The sequence below is a fragment of the Plutella xylostella genome, chromosome 12 (genome assembly GCF_932276165.1).
Source record: "Plutella xylostella chromosome 12, ilPluXylo3.1, whole genome shotgun sequence".
NCBI classification, from domain to species: domain Eukaryota; kingdom Metazoa; phylum Arthropoda; class Insecta; order Lepidoptera; family Plutellidae; genus Plutella; species Plutella xylostella.
In genome coordinates, this window is record NC_063992.1 from 9,401,554 (window position 1) to 9,424,538 (window position 22,985).

At 36.1% G+C, this 22,985-nt stretch overlaps 1 protein-coding gene across 1 annotated transcript; it reads right to left on the reverse strand.

Moving 5' to 3' along the window:
- Positions 1 to 638: 638 nt before the first annotated feature.
- On the reverse strand, positions 639 to 17,762 carry LOC105384697 (acyl-CoA Delta-9 desaturase). The gene is made up of 5 exons (XM_048624542.1): positions 17,605 to 17,762; positions 8,637 to 8,862; positions 6,097 to 6,227; positions 2,120 to 2,325; positions 639 to 1,826 (listed from the first exon to the last, which is right to left on the reverse strand). The coding sequence occupies exons 2-5, from the start codon at positions 8,854 to 8,856 to the stop codon at positions 1,322 to 1,324; spliced, it is 1,062 nt and encodes a 353-aa protein (XP_048480499.1). The 5' UTR covers positions 8,857 to 8,862; positions 17,605 to 17,762; the 3' UTR covers positions 639 to 1,321.
- Positions 17,763 to 22,985: the final 5,223 nt, after the last annotated feature.

A 22,985-nucleotide genomic window follows, 5' to 3' on the forward strand; every position in this document is an offset into this window, starting at 1 on the left:
CGCTAACCACGGCTAATGTAGACAATGACAGCAACAATTTTAATCTTCGGATAACACTTATCTGGCTATTGAAAAATCAGCCCCTTAATACAATGAGATAGAGCCGTGGTTAGCGCTATAATTTTGCTTTTGCTAAACTCGTTTAAAAATCATTGAAAAATTAGCCCTAAGCGTGACTATTCTTGTTCATTCGTTCGTCTACCTAGAGAGTGACCCCCAGGCGGGTTACTCTAGGTATTTTAAAAAAACTTATATACGAGAGCAGTCATGAAATCCGCCGTACATTAAATGAGATACAGTTGTGAGAGGTTGTGCATCTACGCTCCGAAGCTTCGTTCTCGTAATCTATAATTGTATATTGTGCAGTGCAATAAAGAATAAATAAATATAAAATAAATAATCTAGAGTAACCCCCTGTAGTCTATAGATCTTGGTGGCATTGTGTCAACATTCATACAATACGTTCACAGAACAGGAAATCCTAATTCGAGGAAAAAGATTAAGTAAATATTTAGTTTCTTTTAAGATTTCAAATACGTACCTAAATACTTCTTATTTGTTTAAGTTCATTATATCTTATTATGATCTTTAAAATGTTATGATGAAAGACAAAAATATAAAAATAAAACATTTAAAAATTTGGTTTTGGTGTTTTTATTTTTATTTTTTTAAATGTTATCTAATTAATTGTATTAATTAAAATATCACATTACATACAATATGTCATGTTATCTAAAATATCAAAATGTGTTTTCTATTATTTAGACCACTTTGATGTTATTGGTTAAGGAATTTAATACATACCCAACCTTATAACACTACCTATAACTATAAAAATATTTAGTTCTATTCACAACACGTCATATGTATAAGAATATAAATATATACTCTATTGGTTAAAAAGCAACTATTTACAATACAGATACGATAAATAAATGGTCAAATAATATATGTGAAATTGCAAAACTATGTTAGTTAATGTGTTATGTTATAAATTTTCATATTTTCTATATTGTTATAGGTAGTCCTTCTGAAACTCATTCTTACAACCAAACAAAAATAAACAAAACATAAAACAATAAATAGTAAAAACTAAAAATCTACGCCTACAAACTGAATGTTAACAAAAAAAATGGCTAGACTATTTTTGGCGTGAGGTAATGAAATTAAATTTGCACTACTTAACTAACAACTAAAATCACACATTGTTTGGACAATGGAGTCTTAAATATCGCTACACTAGATGAGCAACTAAAAGCTATCCTCCAAATCGTAGCCCGCTCAAGCTTTGTTCTAAGATCTATCGAGATGGGTGTTCCGTCTACTCAGTCTTGTCGGGGTTGATGATGACGGCGCCGTCCTTGTCGGCCGCGGGCACGTCCTTGTCGTCCCACCCCCACAGGTAGTGCGAGCCATCTCCCGTCCTCTTCACTCTCTTCTCGATGACGTCACGGGACACGGTCTTCAGGTCGTAGGCCATGCCGAGGAGCGACATGGTGTCGATGAAGAGCTTGGAGAGGTTGAGCGAGTAGTGGCCGAGCTCGGCCGTCTTGTAGTCCCAGGGGAAGGTGTGGTGGTAGTTGTGGAAGCCCTCTCCGAGCACCACGAGCGACACGGGCCTGGTCTCCACGGGGTTGATGTCCTTGTCGTACGGCTTGTCGCCCCACTTGTGCGCGGCGGAGTTCACCAGCCAGGTCACGTTCAGGACGTAGGTGTACCGGAACAGAGCGCAGACGAAGTAGGCGTTCCACAGAGACTCGCCCCACAGGGTCGGGATCATGGTGGGCAGCACGAAGCAGCAGAGAGGCATCAGCAGCAAGTAGTTCCTGGAAGAAATAGGGATACATCAGTAAGTTAACTAACAACCATACTTTAGTATGTTGGACCCAGACCACCGTCAGTGCCTAAGTTTCTGAACTATACTGTAATGGCACCATCGTCACTTCATAACTGGTACATAACACTCAATAGTCTTCCAAAGGTCATCTCAGTTAAAATCTCACAAACCAATAATACTTCAATTCACAAAAACACAGCCCAACAGCTCACACCTCCACGATGAAACAACGGTTTCCCAGCAGCAGGCCTACTCCTAAATTCCTCAAAAAAGCCAACTCACTTCTTCTGGAAGCGCAGCACGGGATCGGCCCAGAGGTCGCTCATGTCGATGGTGTGTCCTTTGTTCTTGATCTCGGGGTGCTTGCGCACCAGCAGCCAGCCCACGTGGCTGAAGAAGAAGCCTCGAGTCGCGTTGTGAGGATCCGCGTCGGTTTCAGAGTACTTGTGGTGCATGCGGTGGTCGCGCGCCCAGTCGATCACCGAGTCCTGGGGAGAAATGAGGTGGGTGAGATATGGGATGGATTTTAAATGTAAGGTCAGGGGTGTCACGCTCTCTAATCAACGAATGAGAATTGTCTTAATAAAACGAAGTAGAGCCATAGTCAGCGCAGCGCTCCGAAGCCTCGGAAAAACAAAACTGCAACGCTAATACGAGAACGGTAACCCTTCAGTCACCTGTAAGGAGCATATGCGCTGATCTCGTAGAAATATTCTAGTATTATTGTATGTATTACCATGAGTGATCAGCACTTCTATTTGTATTTGTACTTCTCCCCTAACGATCATCTCACATTAGCAAGTTCATAAGCAGCGCCATCATTCTGATATAACTTGTGTGCTTAAATAGATCACATACTTGTCAGATATTAATATTTAAATCTTGCTGCCAACCGCTAATGTGTAGTTGGTGATTATAATACCTGGTCCAAATGTATTTCTCATTCAGTAACTTATTAAAATACTTAGAAATACCGGGGTTATTAGATAAGTATAACCTGAACCACTGAAACGCGTTTTTATAGTTCATCTAAATCATATTGATGCAATTTGTCCCACCAGTTCGTAACCAAGTTGCAAACCTGATGAAAGTACGATATCACCAGCACACACAAGGTGCAGTTCGAAAACTGATTCAGATTGACCTCTTGATGACTCAACTTTAGCAATGTCAACTAAAACGAAGATAACGTAATGATTTATAACTGTTTCTTTATGTCACAGACCGCGTGTTCGTTAAGATAAGTCCATGTGATATTCACGCAGTTATTAATCTACCTATCGACTATTTCTCTGACATTTAACATTTGATGCCTGCATTCGTATCTTATGGGTCATCGTGATATTTCAATGTCATGTCCTCTCCTGAGATTATTACTGCCATCAATGTAGAGTCACATGTTCTGATACGTGCTCTATGGAAATGGTTCTTTCCGTGGAAAGTATTTTGTCGGTATAATATGACCGGACTAGTATGTTTGATACCCTGTCTTGTTTTATTTGTGTGTTATTAATGTGTTCCTTACTCGAAAACCCTAATACCCCATTTACACTCTCGCCTCGGCCCTCGCCTCCTCGCTCGCCTCGTCACTCGTGCGGAGGCGCGAATGTAAACACCCACTCGCGTGTGACGCGAGTGGGTGTTTACACTCTCGTGCAGAGTTCAGTTGTCTTTGAGCTAGCAACGATGGAGGACGTCGAAGTTTTAGCCGCAACAATAAAGAATTTATGTATGATCACCGATTACTTCGCCGTTTATGGACCGATTTTGAAAATTCTTTTTTTTTATGTATTGGGTTGAGATCCCATGTGGTCCCATTTTTTTCAAATTTTGATTCCACCTCCAAAGGTGGGTAAAGGGTTAAAAACAGGCTATGAATTTCCATTTTGGGTACCTATTAACCGATTGTAGTTAATGAAATTTAGAAAGTACATAGGTACTTACCTATATTTTTAACATAAAAAAAAATATGATGGTGACCTTGAGCTGATCTGATGATGGAAAAGGAAGGTAGTCACGGGAACTCCTCAACGGTAGGTATATAGCAACTACTTCGTGTTTACTACTGACTAGTAGGACTTATAGGTATCATTTGCTTCTTAATTTTGATTGTCAATTATTGCAAATAAACTAAGTATAAATAAGTAATAAAATAAAATAATGATAAAAAAAACGACTTCAAAAAACCACTAAAACGTAAGAAATAATTTGAGGTTTAGACATGGTTTAGACCTATTCTATGTGACAGTACTAATATATCTAAGCAGGTAAGTACTGCTTTTATTTCTTACGTTTTAGTGTTTTTTATTATTGGAATATTTACTTATATGAAATTAAATGTTTCGTCTTGCGACCAATCCATTATACAACTGAGGAAAAAACACTACGTTATAATTATACGACGACGAACACAACCTGCGCGGCACGATGTAGAAGCCAGAATGAAGCGGACGCGAGAGTGTAAACACCCGCTCGCGTGCGACGCGAGCTCGACGCGAGCTCCTTTGACTCGTGCCCCAAAAACCGCTCCGGACGCGAGCGCCGCGAGTGGCGAGGCGAGCGAGGAGGCGAGCCACGAGCGTCTGTTCACACTCGCGCCTCGCCCCTCGCCTTGTCGCTCGCCTCGCCACTCGTGCGAGAGTGTAAATGGGGTATAACAAACGCGAGTAATCTATTGGTATAAGTATAATAAACTAATTTCAACTAATACAACTCAAACACAACGCATATAGTTCGGACCTTCTTAGAAGTTCTACTTAAAACTTTCATGGTAAATATTTGTTATGTAATTGTTATTTGCTCGCTTGTTGTGGACATTGTATGTAATACGAGAGCCTTCATGATTTTGCATGCAATTCAATCTAAGTTTAGCCACATAATATGTACGTAGGCATGTAAGTATTTGAAAATTCTGATAATTTTTTCAATAAATTAACCTTGACTGAAAATATTTTCCTTACGCACTTAATTAGTCCATGTGTATTTTATAAGTGTATTATCTACTAATGTTGGATTTACATCACGTTTTTGCAATCCAAATACGATTAGGGATTAGTTGATAAACATTTTTGTTTTGATTCGGTACATTTCATTGGCGTCATATTATTTATTAGTGTGACGTTCGCAAATCTTATCAAACCAGTAGGAAATTGCTATGAAATATAATAACAAAGTCTTATTAGACTTACATAATGCATAACTGCAACCTTCAAAATTATTGATTATTTATTTATCGATTGTAACTACTAAAAGTATACCATTAGTACCGAATCACTCTTCAGTTAGTTTGATAAGTGTTGCACTATGTAGAGGTGGAATAACGATCAAGTCAAAAAATTCAAAATAAACTAACAATCCCATTTTCATAAAATTCTCCATGAGGAGAATGGATGTTGTGAGGTTTCCACCTAACCTATTGTTCTCCAAATCTAATGTTTTGTTTTTTTTAATGCTAATTTATATTGTTTGTCTCTGAACAAAATTATTTATAGAACTCAGCAGATGCTATTGTTCACGATAAATAAATACATGACTAAATATACCTAAATAAATTTCAAAAATACTATAAGATCTCATTATAAATCCTAAGCACAAAATAATTGTAGGTGTAACCTATGTAGATACTTGTATTTTTTAAGGCGGTTAATTTAATAATGTGGTATTATTTTCCTGTTCACCTTTAGTACTTACATATTTCGTTTCTATAAAAAAACGTTGACCTGAAACATAACTTTACTCTGACGTAAAAGCTTCAAATCATCATGATGTAATTTTTTTGGAGTCCAAAGATTGTAAACTCATGTTCCGATCCTACAAACTTACCATGAGTCTCATTATCATAAATGATCTACCTAAGAATACAAGTCTCTTCCATTACATACACCACATCACCCTATTACTGACCTTCCTGAACTAGCAACCCATAGTGAACATTTTGTGAGAACATGATAGTGTAGCATATATTTCCAGCTCATCACACTCCAATTAGCTAAATTAAGACTTAGGTCCCCTACCAATACGTATACGTTCAGGACTAGTAGGTAGTCTGGCTGACTATACCTACAGTTAGGTTATATTTTTTTAGGTTAAAGTTTGTATCTTCATCACAACCTTCAAGTCCCCACTGCTGGGACGGGTGCCAATGAAGGAAGGGTTTTAGGCCTAGTCCGCCACGCTGGCCTAGTGCGAGTTGGTGGACCCTAACACAAGCAAGCTTGTTCTGAGAGAGTTGTCAGGTAAGTGGCAATAAGTATAGTTACCTGGAAAGCGATGGTGTTAAACAGCGTGAGCAGGATCCTCAGAGGCAGGCGCGCCTTGTAGGACTTGTGGGCCCACAGCCGATGCGCGCCCGCTGTGATGCCGAGACCAGAACAGATGTACAGGAACACCGCTGGAACAAACAAGTGTATGATATACAGGGTGTTGCAAGGTATAGAAGCCAAAAAGGGGTGACTCAGGGGGGCATTCTGAATAACTTTTGTTGTACAAGTTTTTAAAATTCAGGAAACAAATGTATTCGGCGTCCTATAAGTAAGTAGGTAGGTACTTTAAATAAAAAAAAGCTAAAGCCCACTAAAAAGACGGAAAAGAGATTATGCAAGGAGTGACTGATAGACACATAGTAACAGTAAAATTGCATTTTAATTACGAACAATCAATTAATAAGTACCGATCATCGAACGAATATTTCTTACAAACATTTCTCATATTGTTTTACAATCACAATTCATAAACATCCCAGCGTCGTATTTACAGAAAAATATAATAAAACGCTAATCATTTCCTCTCTCTGCAGAGGGTTATATTGTAGCCAGAAGCGAAAAGACATCCCTTTCATTCGTATATATACGAGTATATTTCAACAATAATAATTTAATAATTAATTTCTGAGCCTTCATTTGCAGAGTAAATTAAATTACCTGGTTACGTGTCGTTCATTACAGAGGTACCTGATACTTGCGTTAATATAATTTTATTTACATAATATGTTAATTATGAACACGTGTACTTTTTTGATTAATTTTTATCAATGTGCAATAATATATCAAGTCGTTTGAGAGTTTGGCTCATAATTTATATTGTAGGTAAATGTTTAGATTATTTAATTGATGTGACAGACTAATATTGTACGGTATGGGTACCTATTATATATTTAAGTACTAGGCACTCTAAAATATATAGGTACAAAAAATTGTTACTTCCTATGTTTGAGCGGAAACACAAGTGTGCTTTGTCAATGGTCTTGAGTTCAGTCAATAGTCTTCGGAGGAAATCACAGACATGAACAAACAAGACTAACCTTGGAGACAACTGAACCAAATAAGGGTATTTCCCTTTCCCATCACTACAACTACAAAGCAACGTAGAACTAATGTTCATTCATACGACTTATTGTCAGGACCCAATTAAATCATGCACTCAAATGTTTGGGGAGACATCAATAAGTTTACTTAAAAAACGAAGGCAATTTTATCAATCATTTTAGTTTCCATTTGGATTTGCAAAATCCTTTATAAATGAAACAAATGAATCTCTCTAATTTGAACAAAGGAAAATGTCGTTCGTTCGTGGTTCTCTAGAAGTTTATTATTATATGGCGTGTTCCATACCTTCCCTTTGTGTGTTTGAATGTACTACTGCCCGCTCAAAACAACTGACGTTACAAAGGAGTTTTATATGAATAAAAATAATCGCCATTGGCGAATCGCGATATATATAAGTATCGCCAATGTACATTATATAAACGGTGGACCTATACATTATTCTATTCGATACATTAGCTGCTTAAATCCAGCTCTAGTTATTTAAGTCATTATACATGGTGTTGCATTATACATGGTGTTGTCACGTGACCAACAAAGTTTCCACGGAAGAAGAAACATTTTCGCTGGATTTCCAAAAAGGTGATCAAAATGATGCCTTTTCGGCTTACTAGGTACCATAGCACATTTGCGAACCTGGATTGTAACATTGTAAGGTATGTGTAAGGTCCATTGATCTGCCCACATACCTATAAATATAGTATGTGGACCTACCTTTAAGACAATCACTGTTAGTATGCTAGTCTGTTTAAAAAGGACATTTGCGTGGCCTTGGCCTTTAGCATAATATTAATATATAAATATTAACCGCAGGTACATATTTGCTAAAATACGTTTTTGCTTCCGTTTTCTCTGAATTTGTGAAGTTTAATTAAGTATATGGTTTTGCAACTACAGGTTATTTACATATCGTGAGACTTAAAATTAGTAAAGTTGCTTCCTATCAGCTTGTAGGTTCTTGCTAACAAATGCAAAATAGAATAAAAATAAAAAAAAAAACATAAAATAAAACACAAAGTACGTTCTTAACGACATTCTGACACGCGTTATGGAGCCTTTCGGATAATTAAAGTCGTTCGATTTTCGCCACACGGCCAAAATCACCTAGGTATCAAGTGACAATTACAAGGCATTTGTACATTGGTGAGGCGATTTGTGAAGCGACTAGGCGCTCGGCCAAACTCGACCCATGTAAAGTGTAAACGCACCATTAGTGATACCTACCGAGCGCAACAGCAATATCGTTTTAGCTTAAAATGGAGTATTTCCTGCATGAGTTAAAACTGTGTGGGTAAAACAACGCTAACTTTGAAAGTACAAAAAAAACACGCACTCACGCCTTGTACTAATGTACTCCCTTGCGGGGTAGGAAAGTACATACAGGTACATTTGGGTATTTTCCAAGTTACCAGTTAAATAACCAAAAAGTAAGCGTTGCTCAACTCCAACCACAGACTTACAGAACAACTACAACTTACCGAAAAAGCACGTCGTCCACATAGCCTTAGTAAGGAACAGATAGGCGCCGTACAGTCCCCCAATATGCAGGACGGCCATCAGGATGACGTTCCTCCACACGATGATCCATTTGCGGTCCTCGGCAGAGGGGGGCACCTGCGTTACCGACTTGTCCTCTGAAGTCGCGTCATTCTCGTAGAGAACCCACGACGATGTGGTCGTCTGCCCTTGAGGCGGCATTTTGGTCTGCAACAATGGGAGAAGGAGTTGTTAAAGTTTGTTTTTTAATCTCAGATACTAAATTGATACTCGTAGATTCTGAACGGTTCATCAACAGTCGATTGCCCCGCCAATAGAACGATACGTCACTTAATTCGCTATGATGGATTAGTCGAAATGTCGTTGACATACACTGAAGCTAGACAGTTCTAGACAGGTGGAAAGTTGTGTTAAAATGTATGAGTAGGGTTCGTCACCGTGGTGCACGGATTGGTCAGTCAGATTAGAGCCAGTCGCTGACTGGTCGGGATGCGCCGGAAGTATGTGTATTATAATGTGTCATACATTATAATAAAATAAACCGGTAATACGCCACTCGAGAAGACTCGTTTCGATTTGTCTTCTATTGAATTACTTTTATAGTTGATTGAAGGGTTTAGCACGAAGACGTGACAAAAGTTTTGCATCGCGCTCACTCACATCGCGCACCCTCAAGAGCTAATACGACAGATTTTTTGTCACGTCTTCATTGCGCCCCGTGCTAGCCCTTCTTAATTGTATGTAAAATCCAGTCAGTCACACTCACACCTATATGTATTTATAATAAAGCAAGAGTAAAAGTAACAGATTCTCCGTGAATTTATTTTCAGTATTTGGAAAGCTTCCAAAAAGCCTTAATTGCATCGTCAGTTTTTTACAACACCGTATGTGCACAATATTTATGTAGGATTTCCATTTTTACTCTGTACATAGTATCATCATCATCATCATCTCGTGATCTCCTACTACATCCTAACTAATATTATAAATTCGAAAAAATTCAGTAGTTTTGGCGTGAAATAGTAACAGACAGTTACTGTTACTATTTCACGCCAAAACTACTGAACGGATTTGAATGGGTATTTTATTTTTTTATTTTATTTTATTATTCTTAAAGAAACATACAGAGCAGATGGATGCATTATAGTTAAATACATAAGTTTACATATGGTCTAGACCCTGAGAAAGAACACAGGCTACTTTTTATCCCGGAATTCCCACGGGAAAACTTTTAAAGCGAAGCGAAGCTCGCGGGAACAGCTTTTTTTTATAAATCAAATTAATATAGGATTGATTGGTAATAAACTATACGTAATCTATGATTAGGTACTACGCGATTGATGTCACGTAGGTATTTGATAAGTTCTAATTAGCGAATAAATAATATTCATACGTGAGTTATACTTAAATTTATAATATCGATTAACTACTTAAATCACACTATAAAAGTGATATACCTAACTAACTATAAATAAATATGATTAGTAGCTTGCAATACAACAAATATGGTTAAGTACTTATAAAGATATACCTAAATAATGTCTCGGAAATAGCTCCAAGATAAAAAAAAAATGGGGAAAATAAGTGAATTCATTCATTATAAACCCTAGTTTTACTATCAGTTAGGTATTATATAAATTAAAATGTTTTTTTGTGTCAACTTCATTGATACGTCGCTAGAAGTAAATAATATCTAAGCAAGTACCAACATTAATAAAGTAACAGTGTCATTTTAATGACTAATGTATAAGGTTTGATATTTAACTGGCCCATTAACTATTTACTTGGGTGAAATTGGTGAAATAGTGATTTGGTTGGTTACTTATAAATAGTGTACTTTATGAGGAATGCAGTTATAAATGTAGAGATTGTAGAGTATTGCACAAAATATTAATCAAGGTAAGTTCTAAATGGAAACTGGTTCTGTCATATGTCTTAATTTAACCGTCGAAAACTTGGTACTCCTAATATTAATATGTAGAACCTACTAATGTATTTATGTTTGTAGTTCAAAGAAAAAAACTAATTCACATTTCGCAAATGTAAAATACACTACAATATTTAGTTCATATCGCAATACATGTACCTACTTTCTTACATTTCTCAATTATAATTAGGTAATATACTATACTGCTGGGCAAAGGCCTCCCCTTTCATCTTCCACACCTTTCGATCCTGTGCACCCTCAGCCCAGTTGTTATCGAATTTGTCCAGGTCGTCCCGCCCGCGGAAAATAAGTAGGCTATTATTATATATATATATATATAATAATAGCCTACTATATATATATATATATATATATATATATATATATATATATATATATATATTATATAATATACTATACATAGGTAAACATAATAAATTGGTTGTATTTAATACCAACTAAACCAAATTCATGATAAAAAAAATTAACTATGTAGTTGCATGTTATAAATAAATAATACCAGTAAATCTTATTCTGTATGCTTCATATTTATCAGAGCTTTAGTAAACGGTTAACGGTCCATAGTCCCTAAGGGCCAGTTTTTTTATCCCTAGTTAACTCAACCATTGGTCAAAAATGGCTACCATTAGTTAAAAACCAGCAAAAATCGTATGCAGCTGTCATGTTTGACAAGTGACTTGACTAATGGTTAAAGTTGACCACGGATCAAAAAACTCGGCCTAAGCGACGTATTGATTCTATTTACTTATAGTTATGGACTTGGACAATTCAATTGCAATCAGATTTGAATTGATTGTTCTTTAATTAAATTGTTTTCATCATTAATTTGTCCGCTGTTAAGTAAGATTTAACTTTAGAGCCCATAAACTAGTACAAGTACAATGGAGGACTGTCAGATCTTACCACTTTGGAATGCATACCGTTCTTATTTCCTACGGCTTATGTGTTAAAATTTAATAACATTGTAAATTAAGGGTTGTGCCAACTGTTTCAGGAAGTTAAGTAATTGATTTGCAATAAAATCTCAAAGAAGATCCCCTGAAAGACACAAAAGCTTGCTATTAAATGAAAACGACTAAATTTCCACAAGTGTGTTTGTTAAAAAAAATACAAAAACACACGTTTATGCATACTTTTGCTGTTTTTTTTTTGTAAAAATGCATTTAAATCTGTATTTACAAATCGTTTCCAATTTGGGTTTAATTTAGTCACGAAATGACTATCCTAGTATTTAAATATTAAGTAGTTATGTAAAACAAATGCCTAATATAATTATAATCCATATAGAAGGCTCGTGTTTGCTAGAGATAGGCGAAAAAAATGGCATCATTGGTTGCATAGTGAGAAAACTAATCTCCATAACAATGAATGATTCCAAAGGTTGACTTTATGAAAAAACTTATCTAATAGGTATTAGAATGAATAGTTATAACGAGGCAGCCGTAGGATTCCTTAAATAGAACCAAACATGTTTTTTTACCTTAAGATACTTTTACTTATGTACCTATGCTATTATGAGTAGGTACTTACCTACATGTGTTATTTTTTCAGATCTACCATATCTGCTCTAGCTCATTTTAGCGCTGTCAAATACCTTACATGTCGGTTTTAAAATGGTTGCGATAAGTACTATATGTAGGTATATAATACAGTTCAGAAAGGTTTAACGACAATTATTGTGATTCTGTAAAAATTTCAACGAGCAACGAAGGATGAAGGTAAATTTTACGGGCAATGAAAAGGTTCCACTGAGAAAAGCACCAAATTACTTCTAAACGGAAAAGGCTAGCTTGATGCCGTTTTCTGTAACATTGAAGTACATTTTACAGAGCATCAGGATATTACCAACTAAAATCGGTATATTTTGTTCCAATTTTAAATTAAATCTTTGATAATATTGGGATCGTTTGTTGTCGCCATTTTATGAGTGGAACTTTTTCATTGCCCGGCAGTGTATTTTGACATTTATGCGGCTCAACGAAAGTGCCTATACGATAATATTCTAACATAATCTTTTTATCACCTTACTATCTAAAAGTCACGCTTTTGACCGCATCAATAAATTATTTAAAAAAAACGTAGCACACGCTCCATTTATCGCATAAACACTGACACGTAACAATGCACCTGGTGGGCCACTCTATACTGACTAAAAACCAACGAACGAGAGCTGTCGTGCAATTGGCACACTCAATACAACGAAATAGAGTCGTGCCTCGCGTAGTAGCGCTCCGAAAATTACACTCACGGGCAATGAAAAGGTTCCACCAAGAAAAACACCAAATTTAACAGAGCATCGGGATATTACCAACTAAAAACGGTAATAGTTTGTTCATTTTTTTAATTAAATGTTTGAAAAAATGGGGTCGTTTGGAATCCGCATTTTGTGAGTGGAACTGTTTCTTTGCACGGGAGTGTTGTAGTTTTTCTTTATATGGAGTGACCCCGTGCTGGTCTTGCTACACACGGTTTCCGATATATTCAATTAACTCGAGGATAATGCGTAAGAAAAGAAATCATCAGTCTTATCCGCGGGCTGTGATGTAATTGGCATTTCACGGTGTTTTTGCTACGATGTTACGATTAGGGCTAAATACGAAGTGATTTTCATGTACCTAATACAATCGGGAGCAGTGAAAAAGTTTCACTTGAGTACACAATATTAACGTTTTAGTTGATTATATTTTAATGGGGCGGCACCATTAAGCTAGCCTTTTCCTTTTACTTTTCAAAGTTTCAGTGACAATAGCACCAAATTGCTCGCGAGTTAATTTTGTAGTAAATTCATCTTTCAGGTGATTGGCAGAATTGACCGAATAGTAAGGAAACTCATTGGTTTTCTATATCTGCGTTGGTTATACATAAGTACATCTACCTAAGTATAATAACAATATTATTTTGCTAAGGTGAGATGAAAGGCATTGGTTCAAAGGACATAAGCCAGCGCTACAAATAATACTACAATAGGGCAATTGTCGCGAAATTCTTTAATACAAGAGGGTATTGAATTTGCAAGCGTTTGTAGTTAGAGCATCTGTGTGTGGGTGAGAATAATAACATGGCGGCTAGTGTTGCCATGTGATGAAAAAATATTTTATACTATCAAAAAGATGCAAATAACTCACATAAGTACTAAGTAAATAGGTAAGTTAGTAAGTAATATTGTAGACATCACTGAAACATTTTATCTTTATATGTGTCATCAATTAAAAAAATAGTTTAATAGGGGATTCGTGTGCAAACTCTAAAAGAGAATCATGTGGAATCGAGATATGTCTGTAATCTGTATATTATCAAAACTAAAATTAGTGTAGTGCACTTGAAGTCATATTTAAATACAGCTACGGGCTTAAAAAGACATAGTAAGCCAAAAAGGATGGGTTTTATTCTGTTCGGTTATGTTGATAGTATACCTAGTAACTACTCTGGACGTACACCTGTATCAGGCTTGTTAAGCCTACATTATGAACAAGTAATGTCTACTTATAACAAATAGAGATTATGGCCTTATAATTATGACTGCATGACGCGTTATTGTAATTAATAATTCAAAACTCACAGAATAATCTTTGCAAAACTCACTTCACTATATTTTTTACCAATACACTGAAAACCTCACTTCACTATTTAAGTATATTTTTCTATACCAATACAATTTCAGCGTCTTGCACACTTTTGAACTATTTAAAAGTGTACCGACGGAATACACGTTATACCGGCGTCTAGTAGAACACTGCTTATGATTATGACTAAAAACTGTTAATAAAATGTTAAGCAATTTTTACATCATTCATAAACGCATTGTTTAGATATTTACAACTACAAAAAGTTTTAGCAAACCAACGTCATTTACGAACATAAGACCTTACTTAGAAGTAAGGTCTTATGGATATGGGTAGACCGTTGAGGAAGTAATGATGATGTTGATGCTGAAACCATGGTAAGTACGAGTACTTATATATTTACTCATAGAGTATAGATAGTTTTGTGTTTAATTTTTAGAGAGATTTACTACATGATCAACTGATCACACAATACCTAAGACGTGAAAGTATCCGTTAAACCAATCTCTGATGAAACCAACTTCATCGGAAATAGGATAATTCGGTAGAACTGTCTGGATCGGATATAAAATTGTATTAGATATTTATAAGCAAAAATTGAACAGATGCTCGAGGATTTTCTTTCGCCATTTCTGACGGGGCCTTTGTGAAATGGTGGTAGAGTAGTATTATGACTTTTGACAAGTAATTGTAATATTCTACGTCAAAAATATAAACGATTTCATTTCATTTCGGATTGGAAATGCTAGAATAATCCGAATAGGCCGCGTGGCGTGATCAATGACGGCAGATGATCGCTCACAAGTACCGTCACCGCACACACAATAGAATAGGCCAATTGTACCATGCTCTTCATACGATAGTATTATATGTGCTTACAATTTACATTTTTACAATCACATTGGGTGACGTAAATTGCGCAAAAACTTATCCAAACTAAGTTTTATCAATATGGTACCTACAAACTTACTTATATTGTTTAAGTAGCTATAGGCAGGAGTTTAATGTACTCGTAATTTAAGCAGAAGGCAGGAGTTTTTGTGTTATTCGCTGGATGCAGATGGCGGGTGACCGTTTGGGGTGGCGATCGTTAGGAGATGCCTATGTCCAACAGTGGACTATAGAAGGCTGAGAGAGAGATGATTAAAATATTAATTGGCTCTTACCATTTTTGATACTAAGTTGCCAATATAGCGTTAATAAATACTATAGCGCTGTCAGACTCTATCCTGTTTTCACGAATTTCCTAAAGTCATAAGTTGTAAAGAATGACCCTTTCGGATTAGTATACTACTTTTATAACACTTGTGTATTATTATGAACTAACTCAAATCAAGTAACATTTATTTGTTAATGTTTTGAAGACATAAAAATATAAATTATTGTAAAGTATTAATTTTATTGTAACTAATCGACTGAAGGTCTGAAATAAATGAATACATAATTGAATTGAATTAAAATGCCCAGTGTCATTTCCGCCTATAAAAAGGGATTTATAAACTTTGGTATAGGTGTGTTGAATATTTCATGTCTGTTTTTTTTTATTATGCTCAAGTTTTTTTACGCTAATTGGGCGGTTTCACCAAAATTAGATCAGCTGTACAAAAGTTATGAGATTGTGTCCTCGTTTTATGTTACTAGTAATATACAAACATGCAACCCAGGCATGAGTGTTATATGGATAATTATGTACTTTGTTACCTATATACATCCCGTAAATACTTCCTTTATGCACGCTCGCTAGCTGAAAGCTTTCATCATGGAACAAACAACAAACAGGCAGGATAACTCCCTTTAAATTCATGTAATAATTTGAAATTATTTAAAACAAGCTGTTCCCGCGCGCTTCGCTTCGCCTTAAAAATTTTCCCGTGGGAATTCGTGGGGATAAAAAGTAGCCTATGTTCTTTCCCAGGGTCTAGACCGTATGTATACCAAATTTCATTCAAATCCGTTCAGTAGTTTTGGCGTGAAAGAGTAACAGACAGACAGACAGACAGACAGACACAGTTACTTTCGCATTTATAATATTAGTTAAGATTTAAGCTAGGTACTTAATGGTTTCATATTTTGCACCGGAGTTTGATGAATTATCATTAATTTCATGAAATATGGGTAACTAATTATGTTCTTATTTATATTTGAATTTCAGGACTAACGATAAATTATATAGAATCTAGATTTACTATAAATACACTCGGCTATGAAAAAGTTCGAGTGACATAATAATATGGAACGGCAATGGCAGGTGGAACTTATTCGTTGTACGTGAGTATAATTTTATTATCGGACAGCGTCCCAACAATTATGTTTATACATAGATGTTTACAAGTTATCAATTCACAATGTATGTGTTTATGTAATTTAACAAAAATATTTATAATTGAAGAAATTCAAAGAAGAAACATTGAAACGACATAAGAGGTCCGAGGTAACATTAATTAAAAGTATACTTAATAAACAATTTGTATCCTATTTTTTTCATTTGGGAAACAATAGCATATAATTTAAAGTTTGTGTTTCTCATTAGCATAAAAATTCACTTGAAAAAGTTTCCCTAAGTAACTAAACTTTATTGACGGTTTTTTGCTTAATTGACGCAAGTTGCAACATATTTTTTCCAACAGTGTATAAATGCCAAAACCTGTTGCCTCAGCTGTGCATATTTTGGTAGTTATGTTCATTTCCTTTGAAACAGCTAAACCCATTTTGATTTCGCTTAAAATACAATTTTGAAAAGTCACAAGAAACATAAAAATAAATTTTGAAATCCAATCCATAGTATATTTTTTTTGTATAGGCAGCGGTACCCAAAAGTTAAACTTAATAGTGAATGGTAATTAATTTGTAATGATATTCATTACTTGCAAATACCGCTTTGCCGCAAATTAACAAGCCAATGTCTTGTAGGATTTTTATAAGATAAAAATATATTATACCTAATACGGTGAAGGAAGACATCGTGAGGAAACCTGCATATCTAGATTTAGCACATCTAGATATGTGAACCCACCAACCCGCAGTGGACCAGCGTGGTAGGAAATGGTCCAAGCTTAGGAAGACAGTTTAGACCTAGGGGATATGCACAAAGGTTCCGCTCGAGAGAGCCAGGTGCAGGTACTTACATACATCCCCACAGAGAATAGAATAGAATAGAATATTATAAGTTTATGAAATATTGCAATCATATTTATTTATTTAAGTAAGAATATTTAAGCACAGTATAATAAAATAAAGGCAATATTAAAGGTATGTAATATTAAAAATTTAGAAAAACCTGATTAATTTTGAAACTAAAGAAGTAATATTTTTTTGTTAATTTGATTAATGAACTAAATAAAATTACACTCACTGAAACCTCAATTCATCCATTCCTCACCAATTAACACTCAACTAAATTAACCAAAATAAAATAAATTATTATTATAATAAACTCACTTAAAAAAGCGCCAATTTCCAAAGTCCAATATAATTCCGAATGCACCTTTAAATCACCACAAATATTCGCACGATCGCACCAACGCAAGCCCGTCACAAGAATACCACCGGCGCTTCACGAAATCCTATCTTATATGACACATGAAGAAAAAATATAACACACTTGGAAACATAGCAATTCGTGCCTTATTACAGCTGTAATAGATTCGCGTCGGATCGCAGAGATAAGTGTGTGTAAAGTTGCGATTCATAGCCAATCGAGGCACTTGGGGCTAGCACGCCGCTGGCAGCTATCGGCTGGTACAGGCGAGTGGTCAAGTGCTAAAGTTCGCGTGATGCACTTGCACTACAGACTGGTGTACGCCACGGTACACGGGCCGTGGGTCCAGAATGCAAGCGCTTTTCAGGACTTCTTGACACAAAAATACGCTAATATCATGAGAAACAGATGAATTACGAAACAAAAAAGTACCACAGGCTTGGACCCAATAAGTGGAATAGCTTTATAATGTGTACTAATTTTTTTTTTCGTTAAGTATGTTTGAACTCTGTTTTTACCTATAATATAAATTTATTCACTAACTGAAATTATGCTTAAAAAAATATTGAATATAGTAGACATCATGGCATGACAGTTACTGGAAATAAAACATCAAGAGTTGTTGAATTTTTTCCTGAAATCAATGATAAGCAATTTTCAGTTTAAGCTTGGCTAGTGGCTAGTCGCTAATACTTTCCCTGCGGTGAAAAACTCTATACCAGCTCTAATCTTGGCCAGCTCAGTGTTTGTCACTACACGAATAGAGACGTAACTAAGAGGTAGCGAAGTTCCCCGAATGTAGCAGAACTCTGCAGAACACAGTTGGTTTCTCACCGATTAATTGCTCACATCATTAGATCATTACCCAAAACAATGAGTATCAATTGCAAGTTTTGTAAGTGATAGGAATTCACCAAGTAGGTACATACTTAAGTACTAATTACGAAATTAAGGCATTACCACAAACTTGATATGTTATCATTATGATAAATTATCGAAATTATGTTTTGCGATGAAAATAGCTTTCTTTAATCCGCTATTTATCTTGTTATTAGATGGATAGAATATTAATTCCGGTGACAACTGGATGGGAATTCCTTTTGACATAAGTAACGACACGTGGAGTTTCCTCGAACCTATGAAAGAGATCGATCCCAGCGATATGGCCTAGGGGGCCTATTCTATTCTATTCTATTCTCTTATGGGGGTGTAAGAACCTGCACCTGGCTCTCTCGAGTGGAATCTTTGTGCAAGTCCCCAAGGTCTAAACTGCCTTCCTAAGCTTGGACCATTTCCCACCACGCTGGTCGACTGCGGGTTGGTGGGTTCACATATCTAGATGTGCTAGATTTAGATCTGCAGGTTTTCTCACCATGTTTTCCTTTACCGTAAGAGCGATGGTATGCCTCTGGCGTGAGAAGCGGGCGCTTACCCGACTGAGCTACCACCGCTCTAAGGCCATTAAGGCCCCCTATTGTACCTACATCTGAATTCTACTTGTCAGGTAAAAGGTATATTAAGGTACCCCCTTCTCAAACTACTTTACGGCTCACATAGAAGTTTTCCCAGGGAATAAAGTTCCTTACTTATGATTCAGCTGTAAAAAATATAACACATGGGTAATAATGTACTTATGTAAAACAATTTTACGCGTGGAATAGTACCAATAATCCATTACTGCAACGAACTTTGTAGATATTTTGGTGAGAGTGGCGCAAACGTGACCATTCCGATCACTAACATCCAACAACCACCCCTGGTTACTTATCCAGACATCGTAAAATAGCTTTTAAGACTTTGCAATAGAGTTTATTAACAAAAAGGTACTAAGCTAGTATGAGTTAGTTGTGTGTATAACTGATAGAGCAAGGTCGCTGAATGTCGCAGCCACTATCGCGTGACTTTACAAGTCAAAAGTCAAAGTCAACATTTCCTATGTGCAGATAAAAAAAAAGTATTTTGTCAACTCTGTAATAAAAATTGTTTTTATTTAGACATACTTAATTGGTTTTAAGTAATTAATGATTAACATGCGAGTTCTTTCACATCAGGCGTGAAAAAGTTAGTTTGCTTCAGGTGCATGCCAGTAGATAAATATAAATCAAAGTTCATGCTTCTAGACGAATCTATTGTGGAGATTGTAGACTATGACAGTGTGGCACGTCAGAAAAACATACGATAGCATCAGTAAACAATTGCGTAATTTTGGATTGATTAGTGCAATCTGTTGCAATCTTCCTTGGTTATTCGAAAGCTGCATGTAACTAACTACTTTACAAAACGATGTTACCTTTGACTCCATCACTATTATCGGAAACTTTGTTTCTTCTCCCTGTATCTTTGGAACTCGTTTCCTGCATGCCAGACGTGTTTCTCCAGCATACCTAAAATGGGGCGAAAGAAGCGCATGAAAATACATTGGAGTTACACTCACTCAAATCGTGCGGCCTCAAAAGCCAGCGCGCGACTGAAAAGTTTTGCCACGTCTTGTCGTGCGTCTCTTGCGGCCCGTGCTTGGCATGGAGGACCTTCTGCAGTCTCCCGATAGCGACTACTTAGAGCGGCCCTACGCGCCTGACACTTTCCATAATGCTTAAACGAAGTCTAAACTAGTCCTTTAACATGTTTATGTAGCCATCCTGTAATATAATTACATGTTTATACACATGCATGCAGGTGATGCAGTGCAGGCATTCTGATGCAGGGTCATTGTGGGTAAGTCTGAAAGTATAAGTAAGTAAAAAATCATACGAAATGCAGAAATTCATTCTAAACCACTGATCTACGAGATGGATGATCCTTTCAGTATTATGATTGATAAGGTGAACAATAATAAGATAGATATCGGCTGGCAATACCTACCACACTTTTAACCTGGATGTGTACCTCTATACTTTCAAATAGTTATGATATTAAATAAGCTAGATAGGTAAAAACTAAAACTTTTACAATCCGGAAAGGACTATTCAAGACTTGGCAATTGGTAATATGCTGTGTATGTGCCAAACTTTGATTTCATTTCTCTGACGCACACCTTGGCTAAAGACAATAGATGCTCTTTAGTGATCTAAACACAAATATAGTAGATATATTATTAAGTATTTTTTTTTAAGTAACTAGGTAGTTATTGTTGTAATAATATGGCATAATTTGCTTTTTAAACATTTATTAATTAGTCATAAAGTATAATTAGCATTTCATCAACATCAACCATTTCTTCCATAGATAGAACTCTCTTTCGTACGCCGCAGCCTGGATGGTTATTCTAGCTTGACAAAAACACGAACCATCGAGAACTGATATGTAATCGTTACGTTAAATACAACCATAAATTTAATAGAGTCGTGGTTATGGTTAGCACAGCAGCACTCGGAAACAATGTCTTTCGTAAGTTAAAGTGTCCCCTCGGGGCAAAGCTATTTCTGCCCCACGGTGACAAACCTTACCACAGCTTGGTGGTTGTCACCGATACGCTACACAGAAGTCCACGCGTGACGAAAGTGTTGTTATACGAACACTCTGCTCGCAGTGTTGCCCTGTTGCTGAGTTGCCACCACTTCACTCGCAGGCGCATCATTCATTTATCTCCAAACTTACTTATAAAACCCGCAATACTGAAAAAAATATTAACACAGTTTGTGGTTAGTGACCCTGACTACTGGGCCGATGGTCCCGGGTTCGATTCCCGGCTGGGGCAGATATTTGTTTAAACACAGATATTTATTCACGGGTCTTGGATGTGCCCGTTAAATGGCAATCTGCCTACCCCGCAAGGGAGTACATTAGTACAAGGCGTGAGTGCGTGTTTTTTTTTTTACTCACACACTGCTAACCAACCAACCAACCGACTCAACTGGGAAGTTAAACGTAGATTAACTTTGAACTTGACTTTGAGAAACGGGGGTAAGAATACTGTTACAAACACTGGCTATACTTAGATAAGTAGTGGAAGACAGAGCTGCAAGTAACGACCGCTCTGAACATTTGTGTCAACATTACATAACAGTAATGGTGGAAAGCTACACTTGTTACTGGAAAGGCGGGTGTACAATTTTCCTGCTTCTATTTTATTCTATTCTATTCTCTGTAGGGTGCAAGTACCTGCGCCTGGCTTTCTTGAGTGGCTTTGAGCATTTCCATAAGGTTTAAAACGTCCCTCCTAAAGCTGGGACCATTTCCCACAGTTGGTTGGTGAGTTCACAAATCTAGATGTGTGCTAAATCTACAGGGTGTTGCAAAAAGGGTATACTAAGCCGAAACCAGCATGTGCAGCATGTTATATTCAAAAATTCAAAAAAATTCAAAAAAAATCAAAAATTCAAAAATTATTTATTTACACACCATGTAAGCATAGACAAATATTATACAGTGAGAAACATTACATAAAAGATGGTAGGTACAAGTCGTCCATACTAAATGATGACATTAGGTATTTCGCATGGAATTTCAGTAAAGTCCACACTAGGCTAAGCCTGTGTCGTGGACTTCGGTAGGCAGATATAACCAAAGTAATTTGTTATGCGCTAGGTGGTACACTGTTGTGTAAAAATAAAATAAAAGTAACAAAATTCTTTAAATTTTAGGTAAGTAACTTATGATAAAAATATATATATATTATTAAAAAAAGAAAACAATCATTATATTATATCCTTGTGAGGATGTAATCAACTTATTAGGTAAAATAAATGAGATCTCTATTTGACTTTAGGTAATTATTTAGACTTTAAAAACTTAAATTATTTTTAATCTAAAAACTGTTTTATATCTAAGCCCGAATCTGAAATTAGAATTACAAAATTCCCGAAAAAAAATAATCATTCTCCATAGTAAAAAGTCACGTTACCAACAGTTTCTATGGAAAATTAAAAATTATTTTCACGAATATTAAAATTCTGACTTCAGTTTCGGGCTTAGATATAACATGCTGCACATGCTGGTTTTGGCTTAGTATACCCTTTTAGCAACACCCTGTAGATACGAATGTATGTCGCGATGTTTTTCTTTACCATAAGAGCGATAATATTATACATTGTAAGTACTTAAAATTGAAAGAACTCATTACAACATGTTAGCGACAGGATTCGAGCCCGCATCTCTGGCGTGAGAGGCGAGCGCTTACCAAACTGAGCTACCACCGCTCTACAGTACTTCTACAATTTTCCTGCTTAAACAGGGTGGCATTTTTAGCTGTACCCTTTTGATCGTCTGTCGATCCGAACTCTAAGGGTTAGCACTGGTACTAGTAGGTAACAAATAGTGACAATAAAGTTATCTGTGTGATAAAAATCTAATATTAGATAGGAATTGGATTATGCCTGTATCAGCTATATTTGTTTTATTG

Coding starts and splice junctions, on each gene's coding strand:
- LOC105384697 (XM_048624542.1), bottom strand. CDS start 8,856: ATGCCGCCTCAAGGGCAGACGACCACATCGTCGTGGGTTCTCTACGAG. Junction 6,228..8,636: donor GTGGACGACGTGCTTTTTCG/GTAAGTTGTAGT, acceptor TGTTTGTTCCAG/CGGTGTTCCTGTACATCTGT. Junction 1,827..2,119: donor GTGCTGCGCTTCCAGAAGAA/GTGAGTTGGCTT, acceptor TATTTCTTCCAG/GAACTACTTGCTGCTGATGC.